General features: G+C 46.3%; 3 protein-coding genes across 3 annotated transcripts; all 3 read right to left on the bottom strand.

Moving 5' to 3' along the window:
* Positions 1-1241: 1241 nt before the first annotated feature.
* On the bottom strand, positions 1242-7634 carry LOC311229402 (transcription factor Maf-like; the record flags this gene model as incomplete). Its single annotated transcript, XM_084315486.1, has 2 exons — positions 6606-7634; positions 1242-2018 (listed from the first exon to the last, which is right to left on the bottom strand). Exons 1-2 carry the CDS (start codon positions 7593-7595, stop codon positions 1242-1244), a joined length of 1767 nt encoding a protein of 588 aa, XP_084171612.1. The 5' UTR covers positions 7596-7634.
* A 197-nt stretch (positions 7635-7831) lies between these two features.
* On the bottom strand, positions 7832-14822 carry LOC311229401 (transcription factor Maf-like; the record flags this gene model as incomplete). The annotated part of the gene is made up of 3 exons (XM_084315485.1): positions 7832-7840; positions 8329-8835; positions 13728-14822. The coding sequence occupies 3 exons, from the start codon at positions 14820-14822 to the stop codon at positions 7832-7834; spliced, it is 1611 nt and encodes a 536-aa protein (XP_084171611.1).
* A 4357-nt stretch (positions 14823-19179) lies between these two features.
* Positions 19180-21711, bottom strand: LOC311229400 (transcription factor Maf-like; the record flags this gene model as incomplete). Its single annotated transcript, XM_084315484.1, has 2 exons — positions 19180-19190; positions 20655-21711. The coding sequence occupies 2 exons, from the start codon at positions 21709-21711 to the stop codon at positions 19180-19182; spliced, it is 1068 nt and encodes a 355-aa protein (XP_084171610.1).
* Between the last annotated feature and the right edge of the window lie 1492 nt (positions 21712-23203).

The following is a 23203-nucleotide window of genomic DNA, read 5'->3' as shown; positions in this document are numbered from 1 at the left end:
CTCTCTCCCCCCCCCCCCCTCTCTCTCTCTCCCTCTCTCTCTCCCCCCCCCTCTCTCTCTCTCCTCTCTCTCTCTCCTCTCCCCCCCCCCTCCTCTCTCTCTCTCTCTCTCTCTCTCTCTCTCTCTCCCCCCCTCTCTCTCCCCTCCCTCTCTCTCCCCCCCCCCTCTCTCTCTCTCTCCCTCTCTCTCTCCTTCCCCCTCTCTCTCTCTCCCCCCCTCTCTCTCTCCCCCCCCCCCATCTCTCTCTCTCTCTCCCCCCCCCCCTCCCCCCCCCCCCCCCCCCCCCCCCCCCCCCCCCCCCCCTCTCAGTAGATCAGCCACACGCCCCTCGGAGGAGATCACACCAAATAGAGCAGCAGATACAACTGTAGGACTGAGGCTGCTTCTCTAAGTAACCGGACAGCAAATCATCACTGGCAGATGGTGTACTGTACGCTGCTTACTGTACATTTTACTAGAGGGGGGGTTTTATTTAGGCTCGTCTGGTGTAATCCTGCACTGTATACCTTTCATAATGCCGAAAGAACAAGTTACGTCATGCCAATAAAGCCATTTGAATTGAGAACCGCTGGTTACTTATACTGAATTAATGACATACATTGAACACGTATGGTTCATTTCTGTAGAGGTAATCTGTTGGTATATCTTGCTGCTCTCACTCGCTCTCTCTCTCTCTCTCTCTCTCTCTCTCTCTTTCTTTCGCATACACACACAGCCCCCCCCCCCCCCCCCACCCACGCACACGCACGCACGGAAACAAGACCGAATATCCTCACACAGTTCAACGCCTCGTCAAGTCGTATATAACTAACGCCCTCGTCTTCCTGTTTCCAGTTAACAAATAATTCTGGAACACTGAACCAAAGTCTCGTCAGCCATTATATAACTAATTAATTGTTCCATAAATTACAGGACAATATCCATGTACATGATCTTTAATTAACAACAACCCACGGTTGTTTAATAGTTAGTAAAAAAAATATGAAGACATTTAAAAAAGGCTCGCTCTAAATATATAACAGTTGAATGACAGGCTTGGATTTCGCCTCCGCTGTGCGACAGCACTGGAAACAAACACGCCTCTGCCTATTCACGGTCCAACTGTAGGAACCACAGGGCAACTATATGTTCATGTATTTGTAAAATAAAAATAAAGAAGAGGGACTATTATTATTGAGGCCTGGATCCAGCAGCACATAATAGTGGCAGCTCTGACCGTGCACTGTATAGGGCTGACTCACTCACACTGACACCTCCACAACACCCCCCACGCGCCTCACGTCACGCGCCCTCCGTGCTCCCAGAGCAGGGTCTGTTCCAGCCAGGCAGGAGCCAGAGAGCCAGAGAGTACAGCAGGGTCTGTTCCAGCCAGGCAGGAGCCTGAGAGCCAGAGAGTACAGCAGGGTCTGTTCCAGCCAGGCAGGAGCCTGAGAGCCAGAGAGTACAGCAGGGTCTGTTCCAGCCAGGCAGGAGCCTGAGAGCCAGAGAGCAGGGTCTGTTCCAGCCAGGCAGGAGCCTGAGAGCCAGAGAGTACAGCAGGGTCTGTTCCAGCCAGGCAGGAGCCTGAGAGCCAGAGAGTACAGCAGGGTCTGTTCCAGCCAGGCAGGAGCCTGAGAGCCAGAGAGTACAGCAGGGTCTGTTCCAGCCAGGCAGGAGCCTGAGAGCCAGAGAGCAGGGTCTGTTCCAGCCAGGCAGGAGCCTGAGAGCCAGAGAGTACAGCAGGGTCTGTTCCAGCCAGGCAGGAGCCTGAGAGCCAGAGAGTACAGCAGGGTCTGTTCCAGCCAGGCAGGAGCCTGAGAGCCAGAGAGCAGGGTCTGTTCCAGCCAGGCAGGAGCCTGAGAGCCAGAGAGTACAGCAGGGTCTGTTCCAGCCAGGCAGGAGCCTGAGAGCCAGAGAGCAGGGTCTGTTCCAGCCAGGCAGGAGCCTGAGAGCCAGAGAGTACAGCAGGGTCTGTTCCAGCCAGGCAGGAGCCTGAGAGCCAGAGAGTACAGCAGGGTCTGTTCCAGCCAGGCAGGAGCCTGAGAGCCAGAGAGTACAGCAGGGTCAACGGTGAGGTTAACTCACTCACACACACACACACACACACACACACACACACACACACACACACACACACACACACACACACACACACACACACACACACACACACACACACACACACACACACACACACACACACACCTACACACACTCACACACACACACCCACACACGCACACACACACACACACACACACACACACACACACACACACACACACACACACACTGCACAGATGCAAATGATAGCGGGCATGTATACGATCTCAGACAAAGACACAGACGTGCATACACATACTCAGGCACACACACACACATACTCACACACACACACACACACGCACGCACGCACGCACACACACACACACACACACACACACACACACACACTGCACAGATGCAAATGATAGCGGGCATGTATACGATCTCAGACAAAGACACAGACGTGCATACACATACTCAGGCACACACACACACATACTCAGGCACACACACACACATATACAGAGAGACATAACTGTTCTATGCATAGTAAATAGGCCCTCTTTTAACTAAATATAAAAAAGAAGGTGCATATACATATACACGATGCATATAGACACATGAGTTGACAAACACTAACATCTTCTCACTCACTCACACACACAGACACACAGACACACACACACAGACACACACACACACAGACACACACACACATGACCCACACACAGTATACGATCACAGATATATCTTTCACACAATCAATCCATGTACACGTCACACGTGCCTCACACACACGTGCATGCACACACACACTAACACACACACTAACGCACACTCAACACATGCGCACGTCACATGTGCCCCACACCTCACACTTAGTCACCACTGTTAAAATGTTACAATATGCTTATGGGTATAGTGAAGAAAGAAGTTAAAACCAATATATGAATATTCTGGATGCATACAAGTGAAAATTAAGTGCATATGACAAAGATATCCCTTTCTCAAGATTTGGTGACTATAGCTATATTGTAATTGCAATAATGGTTGACAGTGGAAATGGATATATACTATTATATATATTTTAATTTATAGTCTATTAATACATAACTTGCTAATAGCCGAGAGTGCAGTACAGGTCTAAGTTTTAAAATCACTGGTCTACTTTATAAGAAACACATTTTTTTTTTACACTTTTCCTATACACACCAGTAGGTGTTGAAATGTATAGTTTGCAGTATTATGTCTTTAGCACAAAATATATTATGCCAAAGTATAGGCTCTTCATAAATGTTTGTGGTTTGATTATGTTCAAGCCTGCATCACACACTTTCTTTCCCCCAAGGCAACAGTTTGTCAAAAGACTAAAGATGAATAAACTGACTGTGAATCTGAAATCATTTGCAATGTTTGAAGTTGAAGTTGAACTTACTATGGTTTATTTTATAACTCGTTAAAACCTGTGGCATACCATCATTTACTTGGTGACTATTATCTCATTATTTTAGTTAATTAAAAATGAAATGGCTATAAAAAAAAGAAAATAGCAGCAGTGAACAAATAGTGATTAAATAATGAGTTTTTTTTATCTCAACACCTCCTAGTTTTATGGGTTCACTTCAAACACAACAAAAACACAGAGAAACTATACAGAAACACTAACAAACTTAGTGAAGGCCAATTACATACATTTATTGCATATCATTTAATTGTATGAAATGAAAAAACGAGCACATATGAACATCACATATGGTTAGTGAGTGAAATAATTTTGCACAGCAAAATATATATGCATGAGGAAAGATTAATTAACATATTCTAAAGACTTAATGATGAATGGTACTCCCTCATTTTGTACAAGCAGGGTGTCAATCCCTGTCTATTTAACAATGTCCAGACATTATTGGTTATAATATTGTTATTGCTTTGCAAATATTGAGTTAATTTAAGACAAAACAATCTAGTCTTGCCTGACTTGACAAAAAAAAAATCAAAACGTTACGATTACGTCGTAACAAATGCCAAAGGTATATCTGCGCTTCTGTAGGCAAGTTGAAGTGTAGAGAATATTAATTATACGTTCTGCATCAATACAGGGTAGACATTTTGTGCATTTCACTCCAAAATACTTCAATTCGGTACAGAAATACAGGTTCCAAACGCATGGCTGTTCACTTTGACTTCCGGCTATATCTGACGTTTCTTCTTTAATACTTTGTATTTAAAATAGGTTATAATGAAGTGTTGGGCAGGACCAATAGCCTGAAGCTGTCACACTTCTGTTTGAGACACATGCTGCAGAAAGTGCTGTTCTGCACGGAGACAATACTGTGTAGAACCTGGAGCCATGCCGATCTCTCCGACCCAATGCCAAGAACCACTCTTGTACACATAGGAACCTCCTCTTTAATTAACCTAATCGTCTAATAGTCCTCTAAGATCAACTTGAAGCACATGTTATCTTTCACGACGTACAGATTAGAAAACTTTGTACAAATGATACACTTAATTCAGTCCAATGGTGTCAAATGCATACGTCTGGAGTATTATTTTTTTTAATAAACAAAACGCTTTAAGCAACAAACAGTTTAGTCCCGGATTGGGAGGGGGGGATGGTTCCTGTTAGAATAGTCAGGTCCTTGCTCGCCCCCTCGCACAGGGGACTTCCTGCTGATCCACCTCCACCATGAATGCATTCTAGTGCATCACTGCAGCTTCAAGCCAGTTGAGATGCACTTGTACAGATTGCAAGGGGGGGTGGGGGGGGGGGGGGGGGGTAAAAGTCCTGTCACTTTTTTGTTGCTGCCCCAGTGAAAATGAAGTATGAATGCCATGCTGGAGTCATCCGACAAAAAGAAAAAACGTCTTCAAGCACAAAAAAAAGAAAGGAAAAAATAGAAAACCATACATGTCCAGCATGCAGGGCGATTCAATAACATAATTATGTCTTTTTTTTTGTTTTTTTGTTTGTTTGTTTGAAAAAACTAAAACAATGAATATTGTTTCAGATTAATATTGTCTTTTGTTGCTATAAACACAATATAGCAAGCAAACGCATGAGCTGAGGTGATGACATGGCGGCTCGCAGTCCTCGAGGTTCAGCAGAAAACAGAAAGGAGATCAAATACCAAGAACATACTGTTTTGACAAGTTTCTGGATTGAAAGTAAAATGATGAAAGGTTGATGAACTTTCAAAGAGGTATACCTGCTCCAACTGCACAGCATACAGCATCGTACAGTTTGATCAACTTTCCCAAAATCATAGTTGAAATCATAGATGAGAAAAAATAAAAAGAAGTTGACAATAAGGCGATGCGTAAAATAAAAAGTGTGGTATCGGGGGGAAAGAATAATGAAAGTGTTCAGAATATGCTTCTCCAAAATGAAACACACTGACGACACGCATCAGAAACGATCAAAACACTGACGACTTGAGCAGCTGTTCTCGGGGGAAAAAGGATGAAATTAAATACAAATTAAAAGTCGTCAAATGAGTTCTTGGTCTATAGGCGTCAATAGCCTCAAAGGAGAGGAGAAACAAAATGTTTTAACAGGAGTGACGGGGGGTTGAGTGAGTAACGCACTTTATTCTTTATGTTTTTGTTTGTTTTGCAGCATAATGTCGAGCAGACTCACATGAAGAACTCCGGACTGGACGCGTCTATACTTTCCACAAGCAAGTTGTCCTTCCGCGTTGCTCTGATTGGCCACTGACGCTAGTTTTTTGCCCCCACGCCGGTATGAGCATGTATATAATAATAATGCGCACGCTGAAATGGGTATCGTAGAACATGACATATTAGCATGACATCTGATTTATTAATACCTACGCGCATCAATATACTACTAACTATCAACTAACTCTATCAACTAACTCGCTACCAGCCCCTGTGCATCAATATACGCTGTGCATCAATATCACTAACTATCAACTAACTCTAACTAACGCCTAACTCGCTACCGCCGTGCATCGCTATACTAACTAAGATGGACGATCACTGCTATTCAGCCAAGCCAAAGCAGAGGTACATTTTAGTTATAACAGCTAAGGGGTGTTGTTAATGCATTTTATTCTAAAACCTGGTGATGAAAACAATACAATACGTTATTTCAATTGAAAAAATTTAACTAAGAGTGATTTGAACTTGTGACCATGGGCTCCACAGCCGGCTGACGAACGAGTTGAGCTACGCGGGCCGATGTTAAAACTGAGTGACTAATCCATGATTTACACTTGTGCCAATAGACCTATCTCAAACCCTGCCCCTTTTCTTGATCCTCCAATCACAGCTGTCGCTTACCCGAGGAAGTCCGAGGTAAGCGACAGCTGTGATTGGAGGATCAAGAAAACAGGGCAGGGTTTGAGATAAGTCCATTGCGTGCGTTTGTCCCTAATCTTTAGTATTGGCATTAATAAATCAGATGTCATGCTAATATGTCATGTTCTACGATACCCATTTCAGCGTGCGTGTGTGCGAGGCTCGCTCTCGCATTATTATTATTTCTACGCTCATCAAAACTACCGTAGGCAGGGGCGGTCAGTGGCCAATCAGAGCAACGCGGAAGGACAACTTGCTTGTGGAAAGTATAGACGCAGACTGGACGGGTTGTTGTCGCTGCTGGAGCCGGTGTTCCCGGTGCTCCCGGTGTGGTGCTCCCGGTGGAAGCCGCTGCTCAGCAGCCTCTCGTACTTGTCCTTGTACTGATCCCGCTCCCGGACCAGCCGGACCACCTCCTCCTTCAGCGTCTCCAACTCGCGCACCAGCTGCGTCTTCTCGCCCTGCAGGACGTGCCGCTGCTGGACGCGCTTGTAGCGGCAGCTCTGCGCGTAGCCGCGGTTCTTCAGGGTCCGTCTCTTCTGCTTCAGCCGCACCACCTCCTCCTTGCTGACCCCCCGCAGCTGTCGGTTCAGCTCCCGCACCGACATGGACACCAGCTGGTCGTCGGAGAACCGGTGGTCCAGGTGCATGTGGTGCGGGTGGTTCATCCCCCCGGTGGCCCCCTGCGCCCCGCCGGCTCCTCCCCCCGGGTGGTGGTGGTGGTGTCCCGGGTGGTGGTGGTGGTGCAGGTGGTGGTGCGGCGTCCCGTTCTGGGCCGCGATCACCGCGGACACCACCGCCACCGCGCTGCCCATCTCCTCCCCGCCGGCGGCCCCGGGCCCCTGGAACCCCTGCGCGGCCCCCCGGGACGAGAAGCCCCCGTGGAAGCCCTGCAGCTGGTTGTTGATCAGCGCCTCCACGGCGTCCTCGGGGCTGAGGCCCGGCAGCGCCTCCGGGTGGGTCAGGCTCTGCTGCTGCTGCTGGTAGCCGGACATCCAGTAGAAGTCCTCCAGGTGCGCCTTCTGCTCCTCGCCGCTGCCCCCGGAGGAGCCCCCCGGGCTGGGCGAGAAGCTGCCGGGCGACGGGGGCACCGAGCTGCACGGCGTGCTCATCGGGGTGGAGGACAGGGATCCCCCGGCGATCAGGCGACTGCACTGCGAGCTGAGGCTGCGCGCTGCCAGGGGCCCCGGGGGCTCCTTCTTCACCTCGAACTTCATCAGGTCGAAGTCATTAACATATTCCATCATGGCCAAGGGGCTGGTGGGCAGCGAGGAGCTGCAAGGTGCCAGCTCTGCTGCTGCCATCCTCCTCTCCTGGACCCTGCAGCCGCGGCCAGCGGGCCTCCAGCTGGGGTGCGCACCGGGAGGCCTCGATACTTTCCACAACAAATGTTTGTTTCCGCGTCTCTGATTGGCCACGCCCGTTTCTGGTCATGTGACATGTGCGCCAATCGTGAGACCGCAAGTTTCTACACTGGTTAAGATTAGGCGTTCTTTAGAAGTTGGTTAAGGTTACAGTTTGTCTTAGAGCAGGGCGATAGAACGCCTGCCCTGATTCCAAACTCTAACCTTAACCAACTTCGAAAGAGTCGCCTGAGCTTAACCAGTGATAAACTAGGCGTTAGGTAGTTTGCAGGCTGTTCGACCCGGAAATGGGCGCAGAACTTGCCGTCCCACGATTGGCGCACATGTCACATGACCTGGCCAATCAGAGTGCAAAACTCGAACGCGGAAACAAACCTTTGTTGTCGAAAGTATAGACGCCACCGGGAGGACTGGGAGCACCGGGATGACTGGGAGGGAACACTTGAGCCAGTTTGGATTGTTTTTTCTTTTTTGCGTTTGTCTTGAAATTGGAAAAAATAGGTCCTTTTCTTCTTCTTCTTCTTCTTCTTCTTCTTCTTCTTCTTCTTCTTCGCAGCAGCAGCAGCAGCGTCGGACCTCCAGCTGTGAGTGAGTGGGTTCCTGTGCAGAGACGCACCGGAGGAGTCCCGTTAGGAGTCCCGTTAACACCGTGTCTGCAGGACGAGCCGCGCACCGGAGGAGTCCCGTTAACACCGTGTCTGAGCACCGGAGGAGTCCCGTTAACACCGTGTCTGCAGGACGAGCCGCGCACCGGAGGAGTCCCGTTAACACCGTGTCTGCAGGACGAGCCGCGCACCGGAGGAGTCCCGTTAACACCGTGTCTGAGCACCGGAGGAGTCCCGTTAACACCGTGTCTGCAGGACGAGCCGCGCACCGGAGGAGTCCCGTTAACACCGTGTCTGAGCACCGGAGGAGTCCCGTTAACACCGAGCACCGGAGGAGTCCCGTTAACACCGAGTCTGCAGGACGAGCCGCGCACCGGAGGAGTCCCGTTAACACCGAGCACCGGAGGAGTCCCGTTAACACCGTGTCTGCAGGACGAGCCGCGCACCGGAGGAGTCCCGTTAACACTGAGCACCGGAGGAGTCCCGTTAACACCGAGTCTGCAGGACGAGCCGCGCGTCTAGGTGTTTGAAACATTGAACACTTTCTGCGGGTTCTATCTCCACGGACTCATTGCGTTATTATTACGCGGAGAGGAGAGGTGGCCGCAGAGAGACATGTCTTCAGAGCGTCACTGATTCACACAGCAGATGAGTTTATAAAAGCATTGCAGATTTTATAGCTGCCCTGTGACGTCAGGCTGGAAATGACTCGGACGACGGGCCAATGGGCTGCGCGCAATCTGATAGCTAATTAACATATTAATACAGAAACCAAACTTTGTTCTCAAACTGTCAAAGAGCTGTCAGCTGGAGCCTGGCGTCACGTCACCATGGCAACTGTGGGATATATGTATTTTATTTTATTATTATTATTATTATTATTATTATTATTATTATTATTATTATTATTATTATTATTATTATTATTATTATTATTATTATTATTATTATTATTATTATTATTATTATTATTATTATTATTATTATTATTATTATATATTGTGTCTTTTCAATTTTTCGATATATAAATCCAACTCAGTTGAATTTCAGAAAAATGAAACACGCATTTTAAATGAATTGCCACTAGATAAGGTTGCATGGAATCTATAGAACACACATATATATGATATTGTTTTATTCTCATATAACTCTATAGCCTATATGTATTATGTTGTAAAGGAAATACTATTTTAATTAATTATCGTATTTTGTTCACATCCATAAAATGCATTACGCATACATACCGGTTTACTGTGTTCTCCTAAATCCTCACCAATGTCTATTTTCAGCCTACCTTTTTAGTAGCACTTTTATTATATAGTTTCTATGCCAAATATTTTAGTCTGAGTCTCCGAGATGAACCGTAGCTCATATTTCCTCATTGTATGACATATTAACGTCAGCATCTTAAACGTAGCCTATTATTATAAAATTAAATGTTTTTAGTCGGAAACATGTGGCGTGTTGAGTGGTGCCTTCAGATCACTTTGACAAAGGGTTCGAGGAGCGCTCCTACCTTCTGAAACTCAACAGTGCCACCTTGTGGACATGCCTGCATTCACACGTGGATTCCCTGAGTACAGGGCAGCTTCTCTGCCTCAGAACACCGGCGAAACGAGATGGTTACAAACACACACACACCAGGGGCGTAGCTGGGGGGGGGTAGTTTAGGATGATTCCAAGGGCCCAGCACTGGGGGGGGCCCCATTTTTTTTTTTTTTTTTTTTTACTAGACATCACTCAGGTGTATTATTGATGCTCTTATTGATACTATGTTTGTTTCTGAAGTGTGTGTGTGTGTGTGTGTGTGTGTGTGTGTGTGTGTGTGTGTGTGTGTGTGTGTGTGTGTGTGTGTGTGTGTGTGTGTGTGTGTGTGTGTGTGATATATAGAGAGAGAGGGGGGGCTTTGGTAGACTATTGCATTGGTCCATTCATTGAAGATGAACGCAATGCGACATCCTTTACTAGGCTCACCCACCAACAGTGCAGGTGCTGAACTGCTGATCCGAACTGCTGAAATATCTATCTAACTATTTTAATCGATTCCGTGACAATCATTTATACTCCACTAGAAGGAGTAGTACGGATTTTATTCTGCCAAAATGTAACTCCCTAATGGGCACAAATACATTTTTATATTCTGCAGCACTGGAGTGGAACAAGCTTCCAGTGGCCCTGAAAAACATCGAAGAGGGGGGACGTTTTAGACGTGCCACAAAGAAATGGCTAGCCAGTGAAGTATAGAATAGCCATAGGAAGGAGAGGGTAGGACGTGTTTTTTTATATGGGGTTGCTATTATGTTTTATTCTGTTTTTTATTATGATGATATATGTTTTATTATGATGCTCTATGTTTTATTATGATGCTCTATGTTTTATTATGATGCTCTATGTTTTATTATGATGCTCTGTTTTAGTATGTTTTATTATGATGCTCTGTTTTAGTATGTTTTATTATGATGCTCTATGTTTTATGATGTCTGTCCATGTCCAAAATCAGGGACCATGATGGAAATAAGTGCTTGCACTTTCTCATGTTTTTATCCCTTGTCCCTTGTTTTTATCCCTGTCTTTTACTCCACAATAAAAATCAATCAACCAATCAATCCGAATGTATAGGTAAAAACCATATTATGCGTTTTCATCAATAAAAAAATGGCCAAAAGAAATTCCGCTTGCGCGCTTACGCGCGCTCGCATTCACTGGGGGCCTACAAATACATTCTTTCATGGGGCCCAGAATCTGGAGCTACACCCCTGACACACACACATATATATTCGATTCCGCAAAGAAGCCCTTATAATAAATCAATAAAGTTATATGTTCCTCAAAAAGCACACCGGAAGCAAATCATCTTTAGGCTATCGCTGTTATTATATATCATCAAAACAACAAGGACTCTCTCTCATAAAGGCGATTATATAACATATGGCGATTTACACAAATAGTTTTGAAGGGATCATCTGGCCAAGATCCCTTCCATATAACCTGGGCTGTTTATGAAGAGGAATGTGAGTGAACTAAGTGTTCCATCCGAGGAGCTGATCCTATATGTCTCCCTGCCATAAAGTCTCTTTCACAACACAATCAATCCATGCGCACGTCACATGTGCCTCACACACACGTGCATGCACACACACACTAACACACACACACACTAACGCACACTCAACACATGCGCACGTCACATGTGCCCCACACCTCACACTTAGTCACCACTGTTAAAATGTTACAATATGCTTATGGGTATAGTGAAGAAAGAAGTTAAAACCAATATATGAATATTCTGGATGCATACAAGTGAAAATTAAGTGCATATGACAAAGATATCCCTTTCTCAAGATTTGGTGACTATAGCTATATTGTAATTGCAATAATGGTTGACAGTGGAAATGGATATATACTATTATATATATTTTAAATTATAGTCTATTAATACATACCTTGCTTAATAGCCAAGAGTGCAGTACAGGTCTAAGTTTTAAAATCACTGGTCTACTTTATAAGAAACACATTTTTTTTTTTTTACACTTTTCCTATACACACCAGTAGGTTTTGAAATGTATAGTTTGCAGTATTATGTCTTTAGCACAAAATATATTATGCCAAAGTATAGGCTCTTCATAAATGTTTGTGGTTTGATTATGTTCAAGCCTGCATCACACACTTTCTTTCCCCCAAGGCAACAGTTTGTCAAGAGACTAAAGATGAATAAACTGACTGTGAATCTGAAATCATTTGCAATGTTTGAAGTTGAAGTTGAACTTACTATGGTTTATTTTATAACTCGTTAAAACCTGTGGCATACCATCATTTACTTGGTGACTATTATCTCATTATTTTAGTTAATTAAAAATTAAATGGCTATAAAAAAAAGAAAATAGCAGCAGTGAACAAATAGTGATTAAATAATGAGTTTTTTTTTATCTCCACACCTCCTAGTTTTATGGGTTCACTTCAAACACAACAAAAACACAGAGAAACTATACAGAAACACTAACAAACTTAGTGAAGGCCAATTACATACATGTATTGCATATAATTTAATTGTATAAAATGAAAAAACGAGCACATATGAACATCACATATGGTTAGTGAGTGAAATAACTTTGCACAGCAAAATATATATGCATGAGGAAAGATTAATTAACATATTTTAAAGACTTAATGATGAATGGTACTCCCTCATTTTGTACAAGCAGGGTGTCAATCCCTGTCTATTTAACAATGTCCAGACATTATTGGTTATAATATTGTTATTGCTTTGCAAATATTGAGTTAATTTAAGACAAAACAATCTAGTCTTGCCTGACTTGACAAAAAAAAATCAAAACGTTACGATTACGTCGTAACAAATGCCAAAGGTATATTTGCGCTTCTGTAGGCAAGTTGAAGTGTAGAGAATATTAATTATACGTTCTGCATCAATACAGGGTAGAAAATTTGTGCATTTCACTCCAAAATACTTCAATTCGGTACAGAAATACAGGTTCCAAACGCATGGCTGTTCACTTTGACTTCCGGCTATATCTGACGTTTCTTCTTTAATACTTTGTATTTAAAATAGGTTATAATGGAGTGTTGGGCAGGACCAATAGCCTGCTATATAGCTGTCACACTTCTGTTTGAGACACATGCTGCAGAAAGTGCTGTTCTGCACGGAGACAATACTGTGTAGAACCTGGAGCCATGCCGATCTCTCCGACCCAATGCCAAGAACCACTCTTGTACACATAGGAACCCCCTCTTTAATTAACCTAATCGTCTAATAGTCCTCTAAGATCAACTTGAAGCACATGTTATCTTTCACGACGTACAGACTAGAAAACTTTGTACAAATTATACACTTAATTCAGTCCAATGGTGTCAAATGCATACGTCTGGAGTTTTTCTTTTTTCTTTTTTATAAACAAAACGCTTTAAGCAACAAACAGTTTAGTCCCGGATAGGGAGGGAGGGATGGTTCCTGTTAGAATAGTCAGGTCCTTGCTCGCCCCCTCGCACAGGGGACTCCCTGCTGATCCACCTCCACCATGAGGGGGGGGTAAAAGTCCTGTAACTTTTTTGTTGCTGCCCCAAAAAAGTGAAGAGGCCCTGCATCAAATGAAGTATGAATGCCATGCTGGAGTCATCCGACAAAAAGAAAAAACATCTTCAAGCACAAAAAAAAGAAAGAAGGAAAAAATAGAAAACCATACATGTCCAGCATGCAGGGCGATTCAATAACATATGTTTTTTTTTTTAGTTTGTTTGAAAAAACAAAAACAATGAATATTGTTTCAGATTAATATTGTCTTTTGTTGCTATAAACACAATATGCTGCTCATTATTATTATTTCTACGCTCATCAAAACTACCGTAGGCAGGGGCGGTCAGTGGCCAATCAGAGCAACGCGGAAGGACAACTTGCTTGTGGAAAGTATAGACGCAGACTGGACGGGTTGTTGTCGCTCCCGGAGCCGGTGGCGTTCCCGGTGTTCCCGGTGTTCCCGGTGTTCCCGGTGTTCCCGGTGTTCCCGGTGTTCCCGGTGTGGTGCTCCCGGTGGAAGCCGCTGCTCAGCAGCCTCTCGTACTTGTCCTTGTACTGATCCCGCTCCCGGACCAGCCGGACCACCTCCTCCTTCAGCGTCTCCACCTCGCGCACCAGCTGCGTCTTCTCGCCCTGCAGGACGTGCCGCTGCTGGACGCGCTTGTAGCGGCAGCTCTGCGCGTAGCCGCGGTTCTTCAGCGTCCGTCTCTTCTGCTTCAGCCGCACCACCTCCTCCTTGCTGACCCCCCGCAGCTGTCGGTTCAGCTCCCGCACCGACATGGACACCAGCTGGTCGTCGGAGAACCGGTGGTCCAGGTGCATGTGGTGCGGGTGGTTCATCCCCCCGGTGGCCCCCTGCGCCCCGCCGGCTCCTCCCCCCGGGTGGTGGTGGTGGTGTCCCGGGTGGTGGTGGTGGTGCAGGTGGTGGTGCGGCGTCCCGTTCTGGGCCGCGATCACCGCGGACACCACCGCCACCGCGCTGCCCATCTCCTCCCCGCCGGCGGCCCCGGGGCCCTGGAACCCCTGCGCGGCCCCCCGGGACGAGAAGCCCCCGTGGAAGCCCTGCAGCTGGTTGTCGATCAGTGCCTCCACGGCGTCCTCGGGGCTGAGGCCCGGCAGCGCCTCCGGGTGGGTCAGGCTCTGCTGCTGCTGCTGGTAGCCGGACATCCAGTAGAAGTCCTCCAGGTGCGCCTTCTGCTCCTCGCCGCTGCCCCCGGAGGAGCCCCCCGGGCTGGGCGAGAAGCTGCCGGGGGACGGGGGCACCGAGCTGCACGGCGTGCTCATCGGGGTGGAGGACAGGGAGCCCCCGGCGATCAGGCGACTGCACTGCGAGCTGAGGCTGCGCGCTGCCAGGGGCCCCGGGGGCTCCTTCTTCACCTCGAACTTCATCAGGTCGAAGTCATTAACATATTCCATCATGGCCAAGGGGCTGGTGGGCAGCGAGGAGCTGCAAGGTGCCAGCTCTGCTGCTGCCATCCTCCTCTCCTGGACCCTGCAGCCGCGGCCAGCGGGCCTCCAGCTGGGGTGCGCACCGGGAGGCCTCGATACTTTCCACAACAAATGTTTGTTTCCGCGTCTCTGATTGGCCACGCCCGTTTCTGGTCATGTGACATGTGCGCCAATCGTGGGACCGCAAGTTTCTACACTGGTTAAGATTAGGCGTTCTTTAGAAGTTGGTTAAGGTTACAGTTTGTCTTAGAGCAGGGCGATAGAACGCCTGCCCTGATTCCAAACTCTAACCTTAACCAACTTCGAAAGAGTCGCCTGAGCTTAACCAGTGATAAACTAGGCGTTAGGTAGTTTGCAGGCTGTTCGACCCGGAAATGGGCGCAGAACTTGCCGTCCCACGATTGGCGCACATGTCACATGACCTGGCCAATCAGAGTGCAAAACTCGAACGCGGAAACAAACCTTTGTTGTCGAAAGTATAGACGCCACCGGGAGGACTGGGAGCACCGGGAGGACTGGGAGGGAACACTTGAGCCAGTTTGGATTGTTTTTTCTTTTTTTGCGTTTGTCTTGAAATTGGAAACAATAGGTCCTTTTCTTCTTCTTCTTCTTCTTCTTCTTCTTCTTCTTCTTCTTCTTCTTCTTCTTCTTCTTCTTCTTCTTCTTCTTCTTCTTCTTCTTCTTCTTCTTCTTCTTCTTCTTCTTCTTCTTCGCAGCAGCAGCAGCAGCGTCGGACCTCCAGCTGTGAGTGAGTGGGTTCCTGTGCAGAGACGCACCGGAGGAGTCCCGTTAGGAGTCCCGTTAACACCGTGTCTGCAGGACGAGCCGCGCACCGGAGGAGTCCCGTTAACACCGTGTCTGCAGGACGAGCCGCGCACCGGAGGAGTCCCGTTAACACCGAGCACCGGAGGAGTCCCGTTAACACCGAGTCTGCAGGACGAGCCGCGCACCGGAGGAGTCCCGTTAACACCGAGCACCGGAGGAGTCTGCTGGACGAGCCGCGCGTCTAGGTGTTTGAAACATTGAACACTTTCTGCGGGTTCTATCTCCACGGACTCATTGCGTTATTATTACGCGGAGAGGAGAGGTGGCCGCAGAGAGACATGTCTTCAGAGCGTCACTGATTCACACAGCAGATGAGTTTATAAAAGCATTGCAGATTTTATAGCTGCCCTGTGACGTCAGGCTGGAAATGACTCGGACGACGGGCCAATGGGCTGCGCGCAATCTGATAGCTAATTAACATATTAATACAGAAACCAAACTTTGTTCTCAAACTGTCAAAGAGCTGTCAGCTGGAGCCTGGCGTCACGTCACCATGGCAACTGTGGGATATATGTATTTTATTTTATTATTATTATTATTATTATTATTATTATTATTATTATTATTATTATTATTATTATTATTATTATTATTATTATTATTATTATGATATATTGTGTCTTTTTTATTTTTCGATATATAAATCCAACTCAGTTGAATTTCAGAACATGAAACACGCATTTTAAATTAATTGCCACTAGATAAGGTTGCATGGAATCTATAGAACACACATATATATGATATTGTTTTATTCTCATATAACTCTATAGCCTATATGTATTATGTTGTAAAGGAAATACTATTTTAATTAATTATCGTATTTTGTTCACATCCATAAAATGCATTACGCATACATACCGGTTTACTGTGTTCTCCTAAATCCTCACCAATGTCTATTTTCAGCCTACCTTTTTAGTAGCACTTTTATTATAGTTTCTATGCCAAATATTTTAGTCTGAGTCTCCGAGATGAACCGTAGCTCATATTTCCTCATTGTATGACATATTAACGTCAGCATCTTAAACGTAGCCTATTATTATAAAATTAAATGTTTTTAGTCGGAAACATGTGGCGTGTTGAGTGGTGCTTCAGATCACTTTGACAAAGGGTTCGAGGAGCGCTCCTACCTTCTGAAACTCAACAGTGCCACCTTGTGGACATGCCTGCATTCACACGTGGATTCCCTGAGTACAGGGCAGCTTCTCTGCCTCAGAACACCGGCGAAACGAGATGGTTACAAACACACACACGCACCAGGGGCGTAGCTGGGGCTGGGGGGGGGGGGGGGGGTAGCTTAGGATGATTCCAAGGGCCCAGCACTGGGGGGGGGGCCCAATTTTTTTTTTTTTTTTTTTACTAGACATCACTCAGGTGTATTATTGATGCTCTTATTGATACTATGTTTGTTTCTGAAGTGTGTGTGTGTGTGTGTGTGTGTGTGTGTGTGTGTGTGTGTGTGTGTGTGTGTGTGTGTGTGTGTGTGTGTGTGTGTGTGTGTGATATATAGAGAGAGGGGGGGGGCTTTGGTAGACTATTGCATTGGTCCATTCATTGAAGATGAACGCAATGCGACATCCTTTACTAGGCTCACCCACCAACAGTGCAGGTGCTGAACTGCTGATCCGAACTGCTGAAATATCTATCTAACTATTTTAATCGATTCCGTGACAATCATTCATACTCCACTAGAAGGAGCAGTACGGATTTTATTCTGCCAAAATGTAACTCCCTAATGGGCACAAATAAATTTTTATATTCTGCAGCACTGGAGTGGAACAAGCTTCCAGTGGCCCTGAAAAACATCGAAGAGGGGGGAAGTTTTAGACGTGCCACAAAGAAATGGCTAGCCAGTGAAGTATAGAATAGCCATAGGAAGGAGAGGGTAGGACGTGTTTTTTTATATGGGGTTGCTATTATGTTTTATTCTGTTTTTTATTATGATGATATATGTTTTATTATGATGCTCTATGTTTTATTATGATGCTCTATGTTTTATTATGATGCTCTATGTTTTATTATGATGCTCTGTTTTAGTATGTTTTATTATGATGCTCTGTTTTAGTATGTTTTATTATGATGCTCTATGTTTTATGATGTCTGTCCATGTCCAAAATCAGGGACCATGATGGAAATAAGTGCTTGCACTTTCTCATGTTTTTATCCCTTGTCCCTTGTTTTTATCCCTGTCTTTTACTCCACAATAAAAATCAATCAATCAATCAATCCGAATGTATAGGTAAAAACCATATTATGCGTTTTCATCAATAAAAAAATGGCCAAAAGAAATTCCGCTTGCGCGCTTACGCGCGCTCGCATTCACTGGGGGCCTACAAATACATTCTTTCATGGGGCCCAGAATCTGGAGCTACACCCCTGACACACACACATATATATTCGATTCCGCAAAGAAGCCCTTATAATAAATCAATAAAGTTATATGTTCCTCAAAAAGCACACCGGAAGCAAATCATCTTTAGGCTATCGCTGTTATTATATATCATCAAAACAACAAGGACTCTCTCTCATAAAGGCGATTATATAACATATGGCGATTTACACAAATAGTTTTGAAGGGATCATCTGGCCAAGATCCCTTCCATATAACCTGGGCTGTTTATGAAGAGGAATGTGAGTGAACTAAGTGTTCCATCCGAGGAGCTGATCCTATATGTCTCCCTGCCATAAAGTCTCTTTCACAACACAATCAATCCATGCGCACGTCACATGTGCCTCACACACACGTGCATGCACACACACACTAACACACACACACACTAACGCACACTCAACACATGCGCACGTCACATGTGCCCCACACCTCACACTTAGTCACCACTGTTAAAATGTTACAATATGCTTATGGGTATAGTGAAGAAAGAAGTTAAAACCAATATATGAATATTCTGGATGCATACAAGTGAAAATTAAGTGCATATGACAAAGATATCCCTTTCTCAAGATTTGGTGACTATAGCTATATTGTAATTGCAATAATGGTTGACAGTGGAAATGGATATATACTATTATATATATTTTAAATTATAGTCTATTAATACATACCTTGCTTAATAGCCGAGAGTGCAGTACAGGTCTAAGTTTTAAAATCACTGGTCTACTTTATAAGAAACACATTTTTTTTTTACACTTTTCCTATACACACCAGTAGGTTTTGAAATGTATAGTTTGCAGTATTATGTCTTTAGCACAAAATATATTATGCCAAAGTATAGGCTCTTCATAAATGTTTGTGGTTTGATTATGTTCAAGCCTGCATCACACACTTTCTTTCCCCCAAGGCAACAGTTTGTCAAGAGACTAAAGATGAATAAACTGACTGTGAATCTGAAATCATTTGCAATGTTTGAAGTTGAAGTTGAACTTACTATGGTTTATTTTATAACTCGTTAAAACCTGTGGCATACCATCATTTACTTGGTGACTATTATCTCATTATTTTAGTTAATTAAAAATTAAATGGCTATAAAAAAAAGAAAATAGCAGCAGTGAACAAATAGTGATTAAATAATGAGTTTTTTTTTTATCTCCACACCTCCTAGTTTTATGGGTTCACTTCAAACACAACAAAAACACAGAGAAACTATACAGAAACACTAACAAACTTAGTGAAGGCCAATTACATACATGTATTGCATATAATTTAATTGTATAAAATGAAAAAACGAGCACATATGAACATCACATATGGTTAGTGAGTGAAATAATTTTGCACAGCAAAATATATATGCATGAGGAAAGATTAATTAACATATTTTAAAGACTTAATGATGAATGGTACTCCCTCATTTTGTACAAGCAGGGTGTCAATCCCTGTCTATTTAACAATGTCCAGACATTATTGGTTATAATATTGTTATTGCTTTGCAAATATTGAGTTAATTTAAGACAAAACAATCTAGTCTTGCCTGACTTGACAAAAAAAAATCAAAACGTTACGATTACGTCGTAACAAATGCCAAAGGTATATTTGCGCTTCTGTAGGTAAGTTGAAGTGTAGAGAATATTAATTATACGTTCTGCATCAATACAGGGTAGAAAATTTGTGCATTTCACTCCAAAATACTTCAATTCGGTACAGAAATACAGGTTCCAAACGCATGGCTGTTCACTTTGACTTCCGGCTATATCTGACGTTTCTTCTTTAATACTTTGTATTTAAAATAGGTTATAATGAAGTGTTGGGCAGGACCAATAGCCTGCTATATAGCTGTCACACTTCTGTTTGAGACACATGCTGCAGAAAGTGCTGTTCTGCACGGAGACAATACTGTGTAGAACCTGGAGCCATGCCGATCTCTCCGACCCAATGCCAAGAAATAGGAACCTCCTCTTTAATTAACCTAATCGTCTAATAGTCCTCTAAGATCAACTTGAAGCACATGTTATCTTTCACGACGTACAGACTAGAAAACTTTGTACAAATTATACACTTAATTCAGTCCAATGGTGTCAAATGCATACGTCTGGAGTTTTTCTTTTTTCTTTTTTATAAACAAAACGCTTTAAGCAACAAACAGTTTAGTCCCGGATAGGGAGGGAGGGATGGTTCCTGTTAGAATAGTCAGGTCCTTGCTCGCCCCCTCGCACAGGGGACTCCCTGCTGATCCACCTCCACCATGAGGGGGGGGTAAAAGTCCTGTAACTTTTTTGTTGCTGCCCCAAAAAAGTGAAGAGGCCCTGCATCAAATGAAGTATGAATGCCATGCTGGAGTCATCCGACAAAAAGAAAAAACATCTTCAAGCACAAAAAAAAGAAAGAAGGAAAAAATAGAAAACCATACATGTCCAGCATGCAGGGCAATTCAATAAAATAATTATGTCTTTTTAGTTTGTTTGAAAAAACAAAAACAATGAATATTGTTTCAGATTAATATTGTCTTTTGTTGCTATAAACACAATATGCTGCTCATTATTATTATTTCTACGCTCATCAAAACTACCGTAGGCAGGGGCGGTCAGTGGCCAATCAGAGCAACGCGGAAGGACAACTTGCTTGTGGAAAGTATAGACGCAGACTGGACGGGTTGTTGTCGCTGCTGGAGCCGGTGTTCCCGGTGTTCCCGGTGTTCCCGGTGTTCCCGGTGTTCCCGGTGCTCCCGGTGTGGTGCTCCCGGTGGAAGCCGCTGTTCAGCAGCCTCTCGTACTTGTCCTTGTACTGATCCCGCTCCCGGACCAGCCGGACCACCTCCTCCTTCAGCGTCTCCACCTCGCGCACCAGCTGCGTCTTCTCGCCCTGCAGGACGTGCCGCTGCTGGACGCGCTTGTAGCGGCAGCTCTGCGCGTAGCCGCGGTTCTTCAGGGTCCGTCTCTTCTGCTTCAGCCGCACCACCTCCTCCTTGCTGACCCCCCGCAGCTGTCGGTTCAGCTCCCGCACCGACATGGACACCAGCTGGTCGTCGGAGAACCGGTGGTCCAGGTGCATGTGGTGCGGGTGGTTCATCCCCCCGGTGGCCCCCTGCGCGCCGCCGGCTCCCCCCGGGTGGTGGTGGTGGTGTCCCGGGTGGTGGTGGTGGTGCAGGTGGTGGTGCGGCGTCCCGTTCTGGGCCGCGATCACCGCGGACAGCACCGCCACCGCGCTGCCCATCTCCTCCCCGCCGGCGGCCCCGGGCCCCTGGAACCCCTGCGCGGCCCCCCGGGAGGAGAAGCCCCCGTGGAAGCCCTGCAGCTGGTTGTTGATCAGCGCCTCCACGGCGTCCTCGGGGCTGAGGCCCGGCAGCGCCTCCGGGTGGGTCAGGCTCTGCTGCTGCTGCTGGTAGCCGGACATCCAGTAGAAGTCCTCCAGGTGCGCCTTCTGCTCCTCGCTGCTGCCCCTGGAGGAGCCCCCCGGGCTGGGCGAGAAGCTGCCGGGCGACGGGGGCACCGAGCTGCACGGCGTGCTCATCGGGGTGGAGGACAGGGATCCCCCGGCGATCAGACGACTGCACTGCGAGCTGAGGCTGCGCGCTGCCAGGGGCCCCGGGGGCTCCTTCTTCACCTCGAACTTCATCAGGTCGAAGTCATTAACATATTCCATCATGGCCAAGGGGCTGGTGGGCAGCGAGGAGCTGCAAGGTGCCAGCTCTGCTGCTGCCATCCTCCTCTCCTGGACCCTGCAGCCGCGGGCAGCGGGCCTCCAGCTGGGGTGCGCACCGGGAGGCCTCGATACTTTCGACAACAAATGTTTGTTTCCGCGTCTCTGATTGGCCACGCCCGTTTCTGGTCATGTGACATGTGCGCCAATCGTGAGACCGCAAGTTTCTACACTGGTTAAGATTAGGCGGTCTTTAGAAGTTGGTTAAGGTTACAGTTTGTCTTAGAGCAGGGCGATAGAACGCCTGCCCTGATTCCAAACTCTAACCTTAACCACCTGCGAAAGAGTCGCCTGAGCTTAACCAGTGATAAACTAGGCGTTAGGTCGTTTTCAGGCTGTTCGACCCGGAAATAGGCGTAGAACTTGCCGTCCCACGATTGGCGCACATGTCACATGACCTGGCCAATCAGAGCGCAAAACTCGAACGCGGAAACAAACCTTTGTTGTCGAAAGTATAGACGCCACCGGGAGGACTGGGAGCACCGGGAGGACTGGGAGGGAACACTTGAGCCAGTTTGGATTGTTTTTTCTTTTTTGCGTTTGTCTTGAAATTGGAAAAAATAGGTCCTTTTCTTCTTCTTCTTCTTCTTCTTCTTCTTCTTCTTCTTCTTCTTCTTCTTCTTCTTCTTCTTCTTCTTCTTCTTCTTCGCAGCAGCAGTAGCAGCGTCGGACCTCCAGCTGTGAGTGAGTGGGTTCCTGTGCAGAGACGCACCGGAGGAGTCCCGTTAGGAGTCCCGTTAACGCTAGGTTATGACTATAACCAAGTTCTGTTAGTTAGAGGTGACGCTTGGCATCACACTGCACTATCTCGCGTACGTGCACGCGTACTGAATAAATTCCACAAATGTACCTCTAATACCAGTATTAGTCTGACCACACCCCTCATCAGCTTACCTTCATAAGCAGGTGTGTGGTCACCTGCTCTCCTCCTTCCCAAGCTTTCACCACAAGGTGAGGTCAAGGGCTGCAGCGGCCGTCTGATGCCAAGCGTCACCTCTAACTAACAGAACTTGGTTATAGTCATAACCTAGCGTTCTGTGCCGTTAGAGGCTCTGCTTGGCATCACACTGCACAATGGGAGGCCAAGCGGAGCCGCTGGCTGACAAATACACCCCGCTGACAGCCCCCCAAAACCATCAGAACAGGGAGGGCCGAGCCCCCCCGACCCCCCCTAATGGAGGGTATCCCCCCTATTAGGGGCTTCACGGGAAGGCGACGGACCCGACCGTGCGAAGAGGCACTCAAGCAACTCAACGCACAGGGTGAGCAGACCGTGGCTTGACCCCACGACTACACACACGCACAACTCGCATGCCACCCGGAAACGAACGGAGGAACAACCTCGTTACCGCCCCCAGAATCACGGGGTCAAGGGCAAACCCAACCCCGTGGCAAGGCCGTAGCAGCGGAGCGCGAAGGAAGACCCAGACCCACCAAAAGGACTGGACTCCCTGGAATGGGGGCCCGGAGAAGTCCATGATGCCAGCATCAAGAC

Source organism: Notolepis coatsorum (genome assembly GCF_963971535.1).
Source record: "Notolepis coatsorum genome assembly, chromosome: 6".
NCBI classification, from domain to species: Eukaryota; Metazoa; Chordata; class Actinopteri; order Aulopiformes; family Paralepididae; genus Notolepis; species Notolepis coatsorum.
This window is presented reverse-complemented; position numbering and strand designations above follow the sequence as displayed.